At 41.8% G+C, this 20692-nt stretch overlaps 1 protein-coding gene across 1 annotated transcript in view; it reads right to left on the bottom strand.

Moving 5' to 3' along the window:
• Positions 1-20692, bottom strand: part of PACC1 (proton activated chloride channel 1) — an 80115-nt gene that overhangs the window by 9472 nt on the left and 49951 nt on the right. The window contains 1 exon segment of the mRNA XM_030194646.1: positions 13284-13428. Within this exon segment, the coding sequence (XP_030050506.1) occupies positions 13284-13428 (145 nt within the window).

The following is a 20692-nucleotide window of genomic DNA, read 5'->3' as shown; positions in this document are numbered from 1 at the left end:
GCTTTTTAAATTATTGAAACCAAACTGAGAGCTAATCTGAGATCCCATATCCTACCTGAGATTAAAATATAAACTGCTGAAGGTCAATATGTTATTACAATCATGTTCGGCAAAACCTCCTTCATAAGGAACAGCAGATCACCAAGGAACCAGGGGAGAAAGATAAGATCGGATGACACATGGCTTTTAAAATTTTTGTTTTTATTCAACTTTTCTATATAGCTCATGAAATAACCCACATATTGGACCATTTCAAAAGGAGAAAGTATCTGCCTATTACAACAGATGTACCATATTACTGCTTCCATGTTCCAATCCCTTCCACCCAACCTCCTTCCCATGACTGCCTAAAATGTCAAGCAACCAATGAAGACACTCCCAGTTTCCCCTCCCCATCCCTTGCTTCCCCCACCCCCCATGTGAGTCATCCAATCTCACTTTAAAGCCTACTCCCACTCAGGACTAAACCATCCACCCTATCCAGAGGCTTAGACGGATATTCAACCCAGGGCCGCCAAGAGACTGGGCCGGGCCCGGGGCAAGGCCGCCCCTGCCGCCGTCCCCCCTCCACCTGCCCCCCTCCGTCCACCACTAGGCCGGGCCCCCCTGAATTCAAATCATAGCGCCTCAGCTCGACCTCGCTGTGTGTGAAAGAAGCGCAGCAGCGGCAGTCTACAGATTGCCTCCCTTCAGGCCTCCACTCCCTGTATCCCACCCTCACGCAAGTTACGTGAAACCATACTCCCTTGCTGCCTTCCTCCACACCCTTAAGACCGTGCCCACCAATGGGTCCATAAACATAGATACCTTAATCTCCCCTCTTCGACAAAACAAAAAGATCCCTTTCTCAGCCTGGACATCCTACCCTCTATTTGCTTCTAGTGCTGGTCACGGTTATCCTGTTCCCAGTCAAAGGCTGTCTGAAGTTGAGCTGCTCAGTAATATCTCTTAAAAATATGGTACTAACAGCCATCCTTCTGCGTCCTTAAACTGCTATAGGGTCTCTTGGGTCACCTATAGGTTATTTTCGAAAGAGAAGGACGCCCATCTTTCTGGATGACTTTACCTGGTCCTGTTTTTCTTACGACCAAGCCACAAAAAGGTGCCCAAACTGACTAGACGACCACTGGAGGGAATCGGGGATGACCTCCCCTTACTCCCCCAGTGGTCACTAACCCCCTCCCACCCTCAAAAAACAACTTCCAAAATATTTTGTGCCAGCCTCTATGCCAGCGTCAGATGTCATACTCGGGTCCATCACAGCAGTATGCAGGTCCCTGGAGCAGTTTTAGTGGGTGCAGTGCACTTCAGGCAAGCGGACCCAGGCCCATCCCCCCTACCTGTTACACTTGTGGTGGTAAATGTGAGCCCTCCAAAACCCACCAAAAACCCACTGTACCCACATCTAGGTGCCCCCCTTCACCCGTAAGGGCTATGGTAGTGGTGTACAGTTTTGGGGGGCTCAGCCGAAAATCAGAAACGACCAAGTCTAGAGACGACCATCTCTAAGGACGACCTAAATTTCAAGATTTGGGCGTCCCCGACCATATTATCGAAATAGAAGATTGGCGTCTATCTTGTTTCGATAATACGGGTTTCCCCGCCCCTGAATCGGGACGTCCTGTGAGGACGTCTTCAGGAAAGCTTGGACATCCCTTTTGATGATGGCCCTCTTATTATTCAAAATGTAGTGCAATACTGTTCTATAAAGTTCCTCAGAGAAATAATTTGGGACTTCACAAGGCATACATAAGAAAAAAACTCTTAGTGAGACATTCATCTTGACCACATTCACTTAGCTAAAAATGAAGAGGAAATATACTGCGACCTCCCCAAATCCAGTTTTAGTTTGTTCCAGAGTCATCTTGGTAACAGTGTTCCCAGGTACTTAGGGCTCCTTTTACTAAGCGGTGGCTTTCCGCTCGCTATAATGGAAGTATCACTAGGCTACCGCAGCAGCCCGGCGCTACTTCCCACCCCTACTGCACCGTCATTTCTGGTGCTACATAAATTTATCTTTTGTAGTGCCGGACTGTACCTGGCGGTAATCAGGCAGTGCCACATGATGCCCTGTTACTGATGGGTTAGCGCAGGAGCCCTTACCGCCACCCCCGCCCCCCCTGAAATGGCCATGCGGCAAGTGCTTTACTTGCCGCTTGGCCATTTCCTGCAGGAAAGTGAGATCTTCCCTTTTATCAGCTGCAGTAAAAGGGGGCCTCGGCACGCGTGTAAAATGCGTTGATGCCAGCACCGGCCCCCTTTTGCTGCAGCTTGGAAAAAGGGTCCCTAATTTTATCCTGCTGTCAAACAAAGGGAAAATGTGGCTGAAGATGGGACTTATTCTCATTTAGCTTGTACCCCGACACTTGAGTGTGAAAGTTTCGTAGTGGAATTAATCTAAGAAACGATAAGGCCTCATCTGCATATAATGCTATCTTATGACATGCCCGTCTCTAAGCCCACAACGTCCTTGCTCCTCCAAATCACCTGTGCAAAAGGTTCCAATGCAACAGCAAAGATGACAGGGGACAAGGGGCACCCCTGTCTCATCCCCCTTCCTAGACTAAATTCCCAACATAGCCTTCCATTCAGTTTTAATCTTGCTCACAGATTCCTATATAAGGCCTTAATCATGCCAATAAACAGTGGACCAAAATTCAATTTCTCCAGCAATTCGAACAGATACTGCCACACTCAATGCAATCAAATGTTTTTCAGCATCTAATGTTAAGAATAGGGTCAGATCTTCATCAAAATTCCCAGCCTGTTTCACTCTATTTATATGATGCCTACAAGTCTGAAAGCTATTAATACTTACCAGACATCAAAAGCATTGCTACCCTTGATAAACCCTGTCTGATCCCTATTAATACTAGTAACGTCCAGGAAGAGGTTATTCAAGCTCCTGGCTAGTGTCTGGTTAGCAAGTTCCTTTTCCGCAGCTATCCTTTTTTTGTGTGAGATCTAACTCTCAAAAGTGTGGAGACTTCAAAAGAGTTTAATTAGGTCATTTCTCCTAAGTTTTCTTCCCCTCAGGAGGTCATCACTCAGCACCTCTTCAGGACCTGCTGAAGTTTAAGACCACTAACTTGATATAGTTTTTACGCCTGTTCTGTAAGCATTACTCTTCAATTTGAAATATATTAGCAAATTCTAATGGAGTCTGTTTCCTAACTACAGAGCCCTTTTATTAAGCTGCGGTAAAAAGTGGCCTTAACGCGTGCTACGCATGTAATTCCTGCACGCTAAGGCCATTTTTACCATGTAGGTAAGTTTTCCATTAGTGCGTGAACACTTAACAACACCTAGGGGCCCTTTTACTAAGCCGTGTAAGCATCTATGCACGTCCAATGCGCCAATTTGGAGTTACCGCCCAGCTACTGCGTGGCTATTGCGGTAATTACATTTTTGGCACGTGTCCGATATGCGCATCTGATAATTTTTATTTTCTAGCGCACGTCCGCTACACGCACCAAGTGGCATTTGGCGCGAGTAGGTCATTACCGCCTGGTTAAGGCGCAAGACCTTACCACTAAGTCAATGGCTGGCGATAAGGTCTCAGAGCCAAAATGGACACGCGCCAATTTTTATTTTGCCACACGTCCATTTTCGGCAAAAAAGTTTTAAAAGGCACTTTTTGCATGTGTGTTGAAAAATGGATCTGTGCGCACCCAAAACACGTGCCTACACTACCGCAGGCCATTTTTCACAGCACCTTAGTAAAAGGACCCCCTATTTTGTAGACAGTAAGGGCTCACACGCTAACTATGTGGTAATTGGTTGGTGTGCGGGAATGTAGCTATGCTTACCAATTAGCACAGAACACACCTCACTCCACTTCCTGGCTCGCCCCCAGGGCAAAAAATACAAAATTTATTTTTTAGTGGGTGGGTAGTGTGCAAACATGCAAAAATTATCGCAGGATGCCTGAGCGCACCCCACAGTAAGCCCTTTTTTGCTGTGGTAAGTATGCGTTAGTGCTTACCTTGTATTAGTAAAAGGGCCCCTATATATCTGACACTGAACTTAGGGGTCCTTTTACTAAGGTGAACTGAAAAACGGCCTGCAGTAGTGTAGGCGCACGGATCCATTTTTCAGCGCACCTGCAAAAAATGCCCTTTTTAAAATTTTTGCCAAAAATGGATGTGCGGCAAATTCTAAATTGACGCACATCCATTTTGGGTCTCATGCCTTACCGCCAGCCGTTGACTTAGTGGTAAAGTCTCACGCGGTAACCGGGTGGTAATGTCCTACATGTGTCAAATGCCAGAAAATAAAAATGATTTTTCAGACACACGCCAAAAATGAAATTACCGCAAGAGCCACGCGGTAGCAGGATGGTAACTCCATTCTGGGGCGCGTTGGGCACGCGTAGACGCTTACGCGGCTTAGTAAAAGGGCCCCTCATTCTGTTAGGGCAAGTTCCACTGCCCTACCAATACGGTTGAGGTGTCTTTGGGAAAAGTAAAAGTTGGAATGTTATGGAAAAGTGCTTTAAGAAAGATAGTTTAAAATATTAACAAAAAACAAGGTCTGTTGGCTGCACCCTACAGACAGACTAGATCCACAAAACCCAGGGAACATCTAGTACTAACCCTGCTGAACACAGTAACATAGCAAATGAGGGCAGATAAAGGCCAGCATGGTCCATTTAGTATGCCCTGTAAGGTGGTTCGATTTGTAATTGCCATTCTGTCCAAGTTGCTCCTTCTGTGCTGTTTGTTTTTTTTAAGGCATTATATTTAAATTTGTTTATTGGTTTATCATTTAAACAAAATAAACTAGATCCACAAGAATAATCTTGCTACAGAAACACAGCTCCATATACAAAACATTGTTGTTATATACATATACATAGGTTTAATACATTTAAAGTTAGCTTCCTTAGACCACAACAGGTGTGGGGCGTACTCAATTTAGGGAAGATTCAGAAGAAAAGAAAAAGAACTATGTCTAAACTTGACGAGTGCATGTCTCTGTTTATTCTATCTAGCGTCAGTTCTGTTGTTTAGCATCCAGAAAAAACTTGAGCTGCTCCGGTACAAAGAAAACATGTTTGACCGTCCCTATTTTCACTATACATTTACAGGGGTATACTAACAAAAAGGATCCTCCCAGCTCTAAAGTCTTTGATTTTAAATTCAAAAATTCTTTCCTCCGTTGTTGCGTTTGTTTAGTTACGTCTGGGAACATCATTATCTTTGCTCCACCAAAAGGAGTTTTTGCATTTCGAAAATATAAACGTAATATGGAGTTCAAATCCTGTTCAAACACAAAGACCACAAGAAGAGTGGCCCTTTCTGTCACATCTTCTAGGGACTGCTCCAATATTGCGGAAATATCTTTTAAACCTTCACTTTTATCCTGTTCCATAGGGTATTGAGCTCCACCTCTCATTCCTTCAATATTTCTCTTCGGAATATAAAAGATTTTACTTATTGGTGGTATAGTCTCTTTTGACATTTTCAAATTCTCCATTAAATATCTACGAAATAAATCCATTGGGGTATATCCTAATAATTTTGGAAAGTTCAAAAGTCTTAAGTTCAACCTCCTATTAAAATTTTCAATTTGTTCAATTTTTCTCTGTATAAGAATTCTTTCTTTAACTACTGTTGATTGAAACTCTTTGAACTTTTCCATTTCTTTTTGAAGCGGTGTCACGCACGTTATTAAATCAGATTTAACAGATTCCACAGTAGTTTTTAAATCCTCAAACTTTTGATTTAAAAGACTTACTTCACTGGAAGATCTTTGAAGGGTTTGGTCCATCTTAGTTAACATCTGCCAAATTCGTTCTAGATTTAACTCCGATTGATTTTCTGAGGCCTTCATTCGGGCCTCTTCGCCCAGCATTTTTGTCTGCGTCGGTAGTTCCCCACTGAATCGCATCCCTACTCCACTTCCGGAAGGGGGATGTTTCTCCTCTATCGGCGCAGTTAACGCTGGACACGGAGGAACTGTCGGTGCAGGGGGGGAAAGCGATGTTTCTTCGCCCAGCAGCGAATCCCCTTCCCTGGGAATCGCCACATCGAGCTCCTCTACCCTGCGACTCTGAGAGACTCCGGAGAAAAAGTGCTCCAAGGTTGGTTGTTGTTGCGGGGAGGAGGTCGAGGTCGGAGGGGGAACTGACCTCACCGTCCCCTTCCTTTTCGTATGAGGCATATTTGTTTCTTTGCAGATAATGTGAGGGAAAACAACACAAACTCTCGGAGCTAACTTAAAACACCTCCGGTCACATCGCCATCTTGGAAACGCCCCTTTTTTAAGGCATTAAAGTCAATTATGTTTTGCTTTGAACAGAAATGTTCTACACTTTGATTCTATCCTTTTGCTAAATTGGGATCTTCTGTGTTTATTCACAAACACAAAAGATATTGTGGACTGCAAAACAATATCTCAACACAAAATCATCCACTCAATTGAAAATTAACAACAAAAGGTATTCAAAATATATTCTCAGCATTGACAGCAATAAACAGTTAGGACATATTCTCAACCTTAATAATAATATCCTCTTAAAAAACAATGATGTCTCTACAGAATTAAGAGAGTCCTATAATTTGATGCTTAAAGAGAAACTAAAGACATTTTTATTCCCCATGACCTAAGTAGAATTTTTTGAAGAGAGGGATTAGGAATATTTGTATTCCATTGAATGACTTATACATATTCTTAGTGTGTGGCAATAGCTTGATTTTACTGTTATACTAGTAAAAAAGGCCCGTTTCTGACACAAATGAAACGGGCGCTAACAAGGTTTTCCTTGGAGTGTGTATGTTTGAGAGAGTGTTTGTGAGAGTGACTGTGTGAGAGAGAGAGTGTGGGTGCGAGTGTGTCTGTGAGAGAGAGAGTGTGTGTGAGACAGATAGAGTGTGAGTATGTGTGCGACAGACAGACTCTCTGTGAGACCGAGAGTGTATGAGATCAAGAGAGTGTTTGAGAGTGACTGTGTGACACATAGAGAGTGAATGTGATACAGTGTGAGACATAGAGTGTATGAGAGACAGTGAGTGAGTGAGAGCGAGAGAGAAAGACACTGACTGTGTGAGAGAGAGAGAGAGAGAGAGTGTGTGTGTGACAGAGATACCTCCCCCCTCCCCCTCTGGTCTCAGGACCCCCTCCATCCCCCTTCTCTCTGGTCTCAGGACCCCCTCCCAATGTCTCCCCTCTTTCTTTCTGCATCCTTCCATCCAGTGTCTCCTTTTTTTCCCGTACCCTTCCATCCAGCGTCTTCCCTTTTTTCTCTCCCCATCCTTCCACCCATCTACCCTCTCTCCTGATCCTTCCATCTAATGTCTCTCTCCCCCTCCTTCTATCCAGTGTCTCTCTATCTCTCTACCCTTTTCTGTTCAGTGTCCCTTCTCTGTCCACATCCTTCCAGTCTCTCCCCTTTCTCTCTGCATCCATCTCCCCCTTTCTCTCCCCATCCTTCCATCGTGTCTTTCTCTCGCCATCCTTCTATCTGTTTTCCCTCTTTCTCTCCCCATCCTTCCATCCGTCTACTCCCTCTCTCGATTCTTCCATCCCGTGTCTCTCTCTCTATCCCCTTCTTTCCATCCAGGCCCGCCCACCCAACACAGACCTGCCAAGTCTCCTATGAAACACACGGCGCCAGCTCCCATTTCCGGCCACTGCTGCTTCTCCTGTTGAGCAGCAGCTGCCGCTACAAAAACAAAATGAGCTATTTAAAGCACCAAAAATGCTTTTAAAAAGCAAGCACGGCACCGCAGGCAGCCATCAGGCATTGGCTGTCGGCTCTGCAGCCGCTCCTCTCGCCTCTCACGTCGCTGCGCTCCTCCAAGGTCTGCTCCAGGGGCAGTGACGTGAAAGGCGAGAGGAGCGGCTGCAGAGCAAACAGCCAATGCCTGATGGCTGCCTGCGGTGCCGCGCTTGCTTTTTAAAAGCATTTTTTGTGCTTTAAATAGCTCGTTTTGTTTTTGTAGCGGCAACTGCTGCTCAACAGGAGAAGCAGCAGTGGCCGGAAATGGGAGCTGGCGCCGTGTGTTTCGCAGGAGACCTTGGCAGGTCTGTGTTGGGAGGGCGGGCCTGGAGGGAAAGTGGCTGGGCCTGGGCACCGACCTTGGGGGGGGGGGGGGGGGGAAGGGGGAGCGGTGGCGACCTCGGGGGTGGAGGGGGGAGCGGCGGCAGCGACCTTGGGGAGGGGCGTGGCGGCGAGGGCGGCAGGGCCGGGGCCTCGTGCTACTGTCATGCGGTTGGTCAGTGCTGTGTGTGAAGTCAGCCTGATCTACGGAGCCTAGCAGACCAACTCGGAAGAAAGCCACGGGCACAGGCAGCAAGAATAGAACGTTGGAGGTGAGAATTATTATATAGGATATTGGTTTTAATGATGGTCTGGTTGTTTGCCTGGTATTGAAAGAGGTGTGATTAATGATTGAGATAGCCACCTATAGTCTTTATTCCATTATTTTATCTGTTCTAACTTTTATTATATTTTTGTTAGCTAAAAAACATTTCAAATGAACCTGTTTTGTGAAGATAGTAAAGAAAATTATAAATGAATGAGGCTGTTTTGTTCCATGGTGCAACCTTACCTTGAGTACTGGGTTCAATTCTGGTCGCCGTATCTCAAAAAAGATATAGCGGAATTAGAAAAGGTTCAAAGAAGAGCAACCAAAATGATAAAGGGGATGGAACTCCTCTTGTATGAGGAAAGGCTAAAGAGGTTAGGGCTCTTCAGCTTGGAAAAGAGATGGCTGAGGGGGGTTATGCTTTTAAATTCATTAGAACTGTCTCGGCAGTACATATCAGATAATGGCAAACGTTCAGGTACTTGTGACCTTTTCTAATAATTCCTAGCATCCTGTTTGCTTTTTTGGCCGCCACTGTACACTGGACATAGATTTTTATGCCTGTGAGGGTGCTCAAGTGGTCTATGAAGACATTTGCTTGTCAAAAAGGTCCCGGACCGAGTGTCTGAGGCTTTTCCTCCCTTTTCATTGTTTTTTAAGAGGATATTATTATTAAGGAAAATAATGGAATGAAGACTATAGGTGGCTATCTCAATCATTAATCACACCTCTTTCAATACCAGGCAAACAACCAGACCATCATCAAAACCAATACATAACAATAAAATCAAGCTATTGCCACACACTAAGAACATGTATAAATCGTTCAATGGAATACAAATATTCCTAATCCCTCTCTTCAAAAAATTCTACTTAGGTCATGGGAAATAAAAATGTCTTTAGTCTCTCTTTAAGCTTCAAATTATAGGACTCTTAATTCTGTAGAGACATCAGCACATACTTTTTCTATAGCTGGGCTACTGTTATAGAATAAGCTCAAAGGGCACCTTAGGTGTTGTTCAACGTTGCAGTAGTTTAAAAAGATGTTAAAGACTCAGGCCCCCTTTTACTAAGGCACGCTCACGTTTTTAGCTAAATGTTAGAGACGCCCATAGGAATGCATTGGTGTCTCTCTGCTTAATTGAATGATATTTGGTGTCAATGGCCAACAGCACCATGATCTGAATGTGTTTAGTAATCCAGTTCAGTTGTACATAAGTACATAAGTAATGCCATACTGGGAAAAGACCAAGGGTCCATCGAGCCCAGCATCTTGTCCACAACAGCGGCCAATCCAGGCCAAGGGCACCTGGCAAGCTTCCCAAACTTACAAACATTCTATAATACATGTTATTCCTGGAATTTTGGATTTTTCCAAGTCCGTTTAGTAGCGGTTTATGGACTTGTCCTTTAGGAAACCGTCCAACCCCTTTTTAAACTCTGCTAAGCTAACCGCCTTCACCACATTTTCCGGCAATGAATTCCAGAGTTTATTGCGTGTTGGACATTATTACCTGTTGATCTTCCTGGAATGAACCCATACTGATCCTCCCCGATGAGATCTGCTATATGCCCATTAAGTCTCTTAGATGTGAAATTAATGGCTAGCATTTTGGTTAAGTTGAGAAAGGAAATCAGTTGATATGAACTGCAGTGTTTTGGGTCTTTCTCAGGTTTAGGCAATATGTCAAGTCTCTTTTCATACATTTTCTGGAACAGTCTCAATACAATTTTGGTCGCTTTCCTCTGAACTACTTCAAGTCTGTTTATATCCTTAGCAAGATATGGCCTCTAAAACTGAGCAAAGTATTCAAAGTGAGGCCTCACCAATGAACTTTAGAGGAATAATCACCCTTTCTGCTGGTTATGCCTCTCTCTATACAGCCTAATATCCTTCTGCCTTTGTCACATTGTTTCACAACCTTGAGATTCTCAGACACCATCACCCCAAAGTCTCCCTCCTAGTCCGTGAACATGGAGAGGGACCTTGCGTCCTTTTTGCATTTTTCTGTTAACATAAATCTTAGGTAAGACCAGTGCTGAAGTTCAATCTACAAAGTACATATGGGTTAACTTTTTTTTTTTAGAAACCAAGTCATTCTGGCGCATGTTTATAATTTGATACCTGAAGCATCAGTTAGTAATAGCTTTGTCATAAAGCTAATTAATTTTTGAACTAAATCATTACGACAGGAGAGAAGCAGCAGCACGGGAAGACTGACATTGAAGTGTGCTTCTGAATGATATCTCGTAAAAAACAATCAATTCAGTTTTGTACAAGGTCTTCTTGTATCAGTATTCCATATGCACTAATAGTTATCTTGCCAACCACAGTAAAACACAGCATCATACAACCTTGTAAATGTAATTGAATCAATGTAATCTCCAACAACTGTTAAATGTAAACCACATTGAACCTAAACTCGTTTTTGGATTGTGGGATCTAACATGAATAAATAAATATTAATGACCAAAATACATAGTTCTTTAAGAATGTGTGAAGGTGAGCAGATTGTTCAAGTCTTGGTGCATCCTATGTCTGTTTGCAAGAAAGGAAATACCATTTCCAAACCTAACTGAACAGTTTTTTCATTATATGCCTATTCACTACAACCTCTCTGCAGCAAAGTTACTCCACTTCCTGGTGCCAGTAAGCTGGTTGGAGATGCCTGATGCTCCAACCAACACTATTTGAAACCTGCTCATCGTCTCACAATCTGTATCTACAGACACAGTTAGAATGGTTTCTTTTTTCTTTTTTGAGAGGGCATGCGAGCAGAGAACACTTGAAACTTGTGAACAGAGAAAGATCAAACATTAGGCGGTAGAATGAGAGGGCATGAAATGAGATTGAAGGGGGGCAGACTCAAGAAGAATGTCAGGAAGTATTTTTTCATGGAGAGGGTGGTGGATGCTTGGAATGCCCTCCCGCGGGAGGTGGTGGAGATGAAAACGGTAACGGAATTCAAACATGCGTGGGATAAACATAAAGGAATCCTGTGCAGAAGGAAGGGATCCTCAGGAGCTTAGCCTAGAATGGGTGGCAGAGCTGGTGGTTGGGAGGCGGGGCTAGTGCTGGGCAGACTTATACGGTCTGTGCTGGGGCTGGTGGTTGGGCGGCGGGGATAGTGCTGGGCAGACTTATACGGTCTGTGCCAGAGCCGGTGGTGGGAGGCAGGGATAGTGCTGGGCAGACTTATACGGTCTGTGCCAGAGCTGGTGCTGGGAGGCAGGACTGGTAGTTGGGAGGCGGGGAAAGTGCTGGGCAGACTTATAGGGTCTGTGCCAGAGCTGGTGGTTGGGAGGCGGGGATAGGGCTGGCCAGACTTATACGGTCTGTGCACTGAAGAGGACAGTACAAATAAAAAAGTAGCACATATGAATTTATCTTCTTGGGCAGACTGGATGGACTGTGCAGGTCTTTTTCTGCCGTCATCTACTATGTTTATTAAGCGATGAGGGACAATTAACCAATATGCATTTTAAAAAAGAGTGTAAACAAGGGGAGATTTACACAGGATTTTAGTGTGAACAATTCAACACTAGATCCAAATGTTTTTATAGTGGACTTCTCATGCTTTCAATCAAAAACGTGTTTTGAAAGGGCCTAATATTTAAAAATATAAACAAATGATATTTTTAAAATAAGATCTCTTAAGAAATGATAGATGGAAACTGTGAGGATTGCTGGACTGGACCCAGGACCATACCTAGACAACGAATGCTGACAGAAACCAACTTAACCAATTCCTTCCTTATATCTAAATAGGGCTTCTGATCCTAAGTTTTTTTAGTTTGGAATTTTAGGGGTTTATGTTTGAGGCAATTAGGTGCAGTTTCAGGATGAGAAAACTAGGGATTTTTTGGTGTGTTTGCATTTGCAAAAAAAAAAAAAAATTGTTGGGTCTTTTTAGGTGGATTCCATCCAGTGACCAAAAACACAGCTTTACAGTGCCAGCCCCTCTTCTCAGTCCCGGCATCAGTCCCCTTCTATCATTCTCAGTGTCATGATAGCCCCCAGGCCCAGCATCAGATCTCTTATCCTACCTCCTCTTTTAATATCCACCCAAAGCGCCAGGATGCTCATTACAGCTTTCTCCACTCAGCCTTCCTCCTGCAGCTGACAGGCCACAGAAGTTGAAATGTGAGAGGAGGCATTTCTTGTATTTCACAAGAAATACCTTCTCTTGCAGTATGAACAGCCACAGCATGAGGGGGAGAATGAACAGAGGAAGCGATGCAGCAAGATGCCTCCACTTTGAAGAGAATTCTGGTACAACTGAGACTTGAGTGCACCCCCCCCCCCCCCCCCCCCCCGATGACACCATCTGAGTGCCCCTGGAGAGACCATTTTATAGATTTTTCAGTTATAAATGGACACCCAAAATTCCACATCAGGAGTGTTTTATCAGGTTTTCCAGTTATAGCTGATAATCAGAAGCCCTACATTTGTGACAAATTTAAGGATGTAGTTCTGCAGTCAATACACAGTGAAGCTGTGAAATTTGTTACCAGAGGATGATTTCACAGCCAGTAACACAGCTGGGTTTAAAAAGGGTTTGGAAAGGTTTCTGAGAACAACAGTTTCTAAAAGTTCTATAGCGCTACAAGTTGTTCACAGCACAAACCTAGTAACAACCGTTAGGCAGATAGACTTGAGGAGTGCAACTCTATATGGCTGGGAATGGATGCCCCATTAAGGTCAACTAGGTATTTCAAAGGGACCCAGACTGGCCACTGTTGGAAGCAGGATGCTGGGTTCACTGGACCACTAGTCTGACCCAGTCTGGCATTTCTTATACGCAAGCAAAGTCATCAGCTCATGTTATACTGACCGGATGAAGAGATCAGTGGGAAATGGTTTGTTAGACTTATAAATACGTCCCATCTGCATACTTTTAAAGTATTTGATCAGACCGATATCACCTAGCTGCAGTACTTTATCCATGAAGCTTTTCTGCCTCTGATTACCTCTTGTCTGAATTCAACAGACTCACGACCATCTTTTTCTGTAGTTTTCACCAGCGACATTTTGACCCAGGTTCGAAATCCTCCAGAGAACTTCCAGCTGGAGAAAGAACTCTCACAGTCTTTCATGAATCCCGCTTTGTCTGAGCTTGAAAGAAGTACAAAAAGAGGGAAATTATATTAACAGCTACAGAAATCAGCTTCATCACTAGACATGGGCCATTGACTATTGTCATGGAAGTGGAAGCAGAGAGGGATGAAGAAGCATCTCCTTTCTTAGTCTCCTCCATGGGTTCGGTATCATTTGTTAGAGATGGAGTGGAGGAGTGGCTTAATGGTTAGAGCAGCAGGCCAAGAACCAAGAAAGCCATGGTTCAAACCCCACTACAACTCCTTGTGACCTTGGGAAAGTCACTTAACACTCCATTACCTTAAGGGCAAACTATGATTGTAAGCTCTCTGAGGTCAGGAAAATATCTACTGTACATGAATGTAACTCACCTTGAGCAAAAACTAAAAGAAAAAGGCATGAGCTAAATCCAAAATTCCTTCCCTTCTTTAAGGCTTACAGGGGCAAGTAATCAACCTAACGAGGAGGTCTTTGTAGTCCTAATAGCTTGTCTCTGTGAGCATTCATTCATATACCTTATAAAAGAATAAACTTTTAAACTACTTCGTGGTTCTTCAAATTGTAATTTTGGTTTGCTGAAATTGTATTCTCCTTTTCTCTATTCTAAGAACATATAAATATACAAGCTGAGCCTGGGATTAAGGGAGGTTTGCCCATGGGAACTCATACTTAACAAGCCTGAAAGTTCCACTTTCTATTAATACACTCACTTATTATGGTCAAATGACAGACCAGGGCCTTGACTCCATCTATACTGCTTAATTAGCATCAGCTATTTCTCCTGATTAGGTAAAGATGCACAGCCATGCTCACTTAAAGCAGCAGTACTATCTAAATGCTTCAAAATATTGAAGTGCTCAATTCCTTTCACTTCTGGTCTGAAACTTTCCTGTTTCCACTGCTACTCATTTGCAATAAGGACTGTGCAAGTCTTATGTCCATCTCCAAATTTTACAATTCTCCTCTCCCGAGCCCACAACCTCAGCTGTAGATGGTCGTTCCTACTCAACCTATATTAGTGTGACTATGGCAAGGATGTTCGGACCAGATCCAGTGTATCAGCTCCTGATTTCCTTATATTCATAATACTAAAAGAGGCCATGTCTGATGAGCTTTCATGAAAGGAATGGGGGGAAAAAAACAAGGAAAATTGGGAATTCTATTGATCTTGTCAATGAGCTAAAACATTTCTGGCAAGTTATGCTTTGGAAATGCTGGAAAAGGAGGTTCGACTAAGTTTTTTTTCCATGTGAAAAATGTTAAAGGTTACAAATGGGCAAAAAAATGCCCTTATTTGGCAGCCTGACTTCTGTTAGTATTACCATGATACTACCACTAGGAGACTGTGGTCAAGCAGCAGCCCCTGAGGCAAGAGTGATCAGAAATATTCAATTTATTTGATATACCACATAATCTATAGAAAATCATAGCAGTTACAAAGGCAATAAGGGAGAGAATATTACAACTCAAGTACCAAAGTCAAATAAAGTGAAGCATTATAACAAGCACAAAAATGACAGACACAAAAGGGAAAAAGGAATAAAACAATCAATACATTAATTAAACTCTAATCTAAATAGGAAATAAAATTGGGGCAAATAAAACCACAATAAAAAATAAACTAACATTAAAAGAAAATAAAAACAAAAGGAGGGGAACATAACAAATTACATCAATCATTAGCTCTCTGCAAACAGGAAGAGAACTAATGTGCTCATTGTCCAAGAATTGTCTCAAAGAGAACTTCCCTAAGATGAGTCTTAAATTTATGAAGAGAAGGCTCCAATATAGGGGCCCTTTTACTCATCCGTGTATCTACGCGTGCCCAACGCGCGCCAAAATGGAGTTACCGCTCAGCCACCGCATGGCTCTTGCGGTAATTTCATTTTTGCTGCGGACAACACGGGCACTGAAAAATAATTTTTCTTTTCTGACGCGTGTATTAGAAGTGCGTCAAGTGGCATTTGGCGCGCATAGGTCATTACCGCCCAGATACCGCATGAGACTTTACCACTAGGTCAATGGCTGGTGGTAAGGTCTCAGACCCAAAATGGACACATGGCAATTTTCATTTTGCCACACGTCCATTTTCGGCAAAACTTTTAAAAAGGTCTTTTTAGAGGTGCGCTGAAAAATGATTCTGTGTGCACTCAAAAACCCGCGCCTACACTACCACTACCATTTTTCAGCGAACCTTAGTAAAAGAACCCCATAATGTTCAAAAGAAGTGAAGTCCATTGAGTGGGTGCAAGAACTAAAAAAACGCTATGAGTAGTGTTGCCGAGGTTTCAGAGGTATGTGCTGGAGGGGGGCAGGGAGACCCAGATTCTTCTTTTTAAACAAAGAGATTGGGGATATAGAAGGTACCAGAGAGGGTACATTTGATTTTTCCAAAGGAATCAGGAGTTGAGGGTTCACTAGGGAGAGAGGGATGCACTTAATTTTCACAAAGGTAGCAAGGGTGGGTTGAGAGCCAAAAGGAGGAACAGTTGATTTTCAAGGAATTGAGGGATGGTGCGACAAGCTTGGGTTTTTTTCACCACTCTGGTCCCTTTATCTTGCTCCTCAGGAGCATCAGTTCATGAGCTATAGAGCCGATAATGCCGGAGGAAAGTTAACATCAGTTTTTAAGGTGATATTAACTTTACAACAATACAGCTTGCAAGGTTTAACAGAAGTTGTTATTCATTTTACATAATAATGAACCCATTTGAATGCTTTTTAGCTCATTATTATTCACCTTGTGTTATGATAATAAAATTGTATTGGATTTTATCACAAATCCACTGTTAAGCTTTAAAACTGGTAACTAATGCACGTTACTGCCCATTAACAAACACATTATTGCCATTAGGCGCCTTGAATTGTAAACTCTCTGAGGACAGGAAAATACCTGCTGGGTACCTGAATCTAACATACCTTGATCTACTGCTGAAAAGGCAAGAGCTAAAACCAAAACAACAAAGGAAAGGGAGATGGGACATAGAATGGCTTTTGAAGAGCACAATCCACCCACCATCCCCACCAATACTAGAGGTAAAAAGACAAGGTGAGTGCTGGATAGAAAGGGGGAAAGAGAAAGGGGGGGGGGGAACATTGTGCTAGAACCACAACCACTACGGAATGCAGGGGTACCACGCTGTGAATGAGGGAGGTGCAAATTTCAGTTTCACACAGCCTAGTACCAGCCAAGGATGCAAAAGGAGGAAGATGAAGAACAAAGCAAAAATACTGTTAATGAAGTGGACCCACAGGCTACAGCTGCCCAAAAGCCAACTAGGGTTTGTAGAAAGGGGTGACTGTGTTTAGAGTAATAGGCTAAAAACTAGGGAAACCAGAGTTCAAATCTCGCTTCTCCCACTGATGCTCTTTGCGATTGGGTTTGGTACAACTGGTCTAATGAGATGCTCGTCTAAGAGGCAACTGGTCTAATGACAGTTGGTCAAAGGATACAATTCATCTGAAGACCAATTTGTCTAAAAGTTAACTCATCTAATAGATAATTGGTCTAAAAATTAAATAATCAAGATTCATTGCGACCAGCAAATCAGATCACCTCCGTTGTTTCCACCTTCTCTGTGGTCAGTCATGACATGGGCATACCAAGAACACAGAAAACTGTGGAAACAGTGTTGGTTGGAAGAGCACGTGTTGGTTGGAAGAGCACATGTTGGAGTCTATAAATTAATCACCGAACTGAAGAGAGAGCAGAAAGATGTTGAAGGTCAGACGGAATGCATAGTACAAGGTGAGCAACAAAAGAAACAGAAAAATGATGAAAGAAGCCGTGAAGATCGTATTATGTACGTTTTTGCACAGCAAGCCTCCTACAGTATTCTGGATGGTTTACATGACATTGCCCACAACCTGCGCTTTTAGAACACCAACAAACGTTTGTGCTTTTTAATGTTCCAATATTAATTTTCTTCACTCATATATATAGATTTATAAAATTAGCCTTTCATAAAGTTTGTGTGCTAATCTTTAATTTCTGCATCTTGCTGTAGTTTTTCTTACAAAATTACACTGATTTTTGCATCAGTATCTTGTCTCCTCTTTTTTTAGAACAATTGAGCCATTAGACCAATTGTCTCATTAGCCGTTATGTCATTTTGTCTGTCCCTGGAGAGGTTGAGAGCAACCCCAATTTTTTAAATCCTTTTTTCTTCCTGAATCCTGTTATTCACACTGCATTCTACTGCCTTAAATGGTTTTCATATGGCAAGATGTTTCATTGCTTATTGTTGGAGGCCTTCTACTTGTACAATTAACCTTGAAATCATTTAGGTGGTCTTTTACAAAGGCGCACTAGCGTTTTTAGCACATGCTAAAAATTTGAATGTGCTAAATGCTAAGATGCCCTTTATATTCCTATGGGCGTCTTAGTGTATGCTAATTTTTACCATGCGCCTTTGTAAGAGGGGCCCTTAGTTACACTGATTGATCACTGATTCATAATAACGCTTGTAACTGATTTTACTATGCTGAACTCCTTTCAGACAACATCTACATCAACCCCCATAGAAGGGGGGGGGGGGGCTAAACCTTCCTATGTGAAACAGCAAGATCAGTTCAGAGTCATGACATGAGGCTGATTCTTAAAGCAGCAATTAGCTTTATCTGGTTTTCTTTCTAATAATCTTCCCTCTCATTTTTGGATTGATGGTGTCAATATTTTTATTTTCCAAGAAATACAATACTTACTACTACTACTACTATTTAGCATTTCTATAGCGCTACAAGGCGTACGCAGCGCTGCACAAACATAGAAGAAAGACAGTCGGGCATTTTAAGATAATTCACTTGGCAATTATAAGCATTTTGTTCTGCCTTTGTCATTCTCACGCTAATTTAATTCTTGATTATGTGCTGGTATTATGAAGTCTTTAAGGCCTTTATTTTAAAACCATCTCCACATACATATACATATACATGTAGATAGCGATATCAGAAAGCTGCTATTTACACTTGGAGATCCACACCACACAGATATTTCAAGGGTTCCATCTTGAGTGGGCCAAAAATCTACACCTATATTTCCATTTTACAATGGGAATACATATGTTTATGTGGTAACTGTCCCTATTAGGTTTTGAACCAGCTTACAGGCACACAAAGACTTTTAAAATAGCTCATTTTGGCTAGGGTTTTCCACTAGGAATTAACGGAGTCATTCTCCTTAATCCCCCATTGTTTATTTCTGCCTCTAAAATGCAAAAATATAACAGTTTTGGCCTCTGTACTTAGTTGGTGCTACTCATACATATAGGTTCGTAAAATGAGGCAGATCCATGTGGTACATAAAGCAGTTGTGAAATTCTCACCTCCCTGTAGGAGTGCTGGCACTTCCACATGGAAGCTGTTGAGTTTGTGTCATCACCTCCATAACTTTTGTTTAAATGAAGATATTATAATGAATTTTAAAAAGAAAAGCTTGAAACTTGCTCTTTTATTACGTGTATTTACTTTTCTATATAATTGCCACCATTCAACACTCATTTCTGCCAATGATAGACAAGTTTTTTGAAAGCCATTATGAAAGAACACATCTTGTCTCTTCAACCAGTTCCTCACAGTCTTTTCCACCTCTTCATCTAAGTTGAATGGCTGCTCCCAAAGGTACTCCTTCAAATTTGGAAAAAGATGGAAATAGCATGGTAGTATTCATGGTAGAGCTGGATGGTGGATGGGGCAAGACTGTGAGACCCATATTCGCAATTGTCTCTGTGGTGTTTAATGCAATGCGAAGCCTAGCATTGTCATAACAAAATTTCCTCCTTGTGCTTCTAAATCAAAGTTTGAAAGATTGCAATGTAATGCTCTGAGTTGATGGTTGTACCAAGTTCAAGGAAATCCATGTGCACAACACCAACCATGTCCCAAAAGACTGTAACCATGATTTTTTTCTGCAGAAGGCTGTTTTGAATTTTTTCTTTGCAGGTGAGTTTTGTGATGATACTCCATGGATTGGTGCTTTGTTTCTGGCTCATAATGATGAGCCTATGTTTCATAGGCTGTCATGATATTGTGAACAAATGCCTCATCTTCATTCTTTTTTAAGAAATTATTTATTTATAGAAATTTCAAAATGATACATCCAAGCACTGTTCTATTCTATTCTAGTCCTATATCCCAACTAAATCAACCTGAAATCAAAGCGGGTTACATCCAGAAAAACAACAACTAATATAATACCAAACATATACTATTAGTCTTCCATATATTTGTTAAATAGGTAAGTTTTCAGCTCTTTCCTAAACATCATGTAATTAGGAATTATCTGTATTTGAACTGGAATAGAATTCCAAATCCTACCAGATTGATACGAGCTTTCATAAATGTGTTTACAATGAACCTGAGATACAGAAGGACTACCCAGTCTTAATAAAGATGTAAAGCGAAAAGAACGACGAATAGTAGGAAAAGTAACTAACTGAACAAGAACTTGAAGGAGGAGTAGAAGAAAAAGTGGGATGTTAGACCACGGAAACCAAAAGCTGGAAAGATGGGTTCTTCAAGAAACAAACGTTTATTTAATCAAAACACTCGACACAAACGCTGTGTTTTGGCTGCCAGGCCTGCATCAGGAGTCTACGAAAAAAAGCCATATATATATATATTTACGGTTTAAAAAACAATGATAACAATATATAAAATGACAAAGAGGATAAAAAGAAGAACAGGAGTATTAAGACATAGAAAATGTATTTTAGCATGAACCTTAAATGTAAGCAAGTATTTTAAAAGATATTTATAAAGAATATATTGTGTATTGGGAATGGCAAAGGATATATACATAAATATCTCTCATGACAATATTTGTGTGCGTCAATAAAAAATGTATATACTTCCAAAGGTATAATTAGAATATATAAGAGACAATTATGTATACATATACATGTGCATAATGTCATGATACAATTATATTAAACAATGAAAAAATGAAAATAAAAAATGTAAATAAAAAAATAAAATTATCTGCTTTATGCAAAACATCTTAAATGTTTGTTTCTTGAAGAACCCATCTTTCCAGCTTTTGGTTTCCGTGGTCTAACATCCCACTTTTTCTTCTACTCTGTGTCTCTCCGTGGGAATTTCGAGTTCTCCGCCTTTGGCGGATTATTCTGGTCAAGAACTTGAAGGCAACAACCATTAATTATTTTAAAGACCCAACATGCTACCTTAATTTCAATGTGAGCATCAATTGGCAGCCAATGCAAGTCCCTCAATAACGGGGTCACATGGTCAAATGTTTTATAAACAAAAATTATTCTCGCAGCCA

The sequence above is a fragment of the Microcaecilia unicolor genome, chromosome 3, assembly GCF_901765095.1.
Source record: "Microcaecilia unicolor chromosome 3, aMicUni1.1, whole genome shotgun sequence".
Lineage (NCBI taxonomy): Eukaryota > Metazoa > Chordata > Amphibia > Gymnophiona > Siphonopidae > Microcaecilia > Microcaecilia unicolor.
The sequence above is the reverse complement of the archived record's forward strand: the minus strand, read 5'-3'. Positions and strand labels throughout refer to the sequence as shown.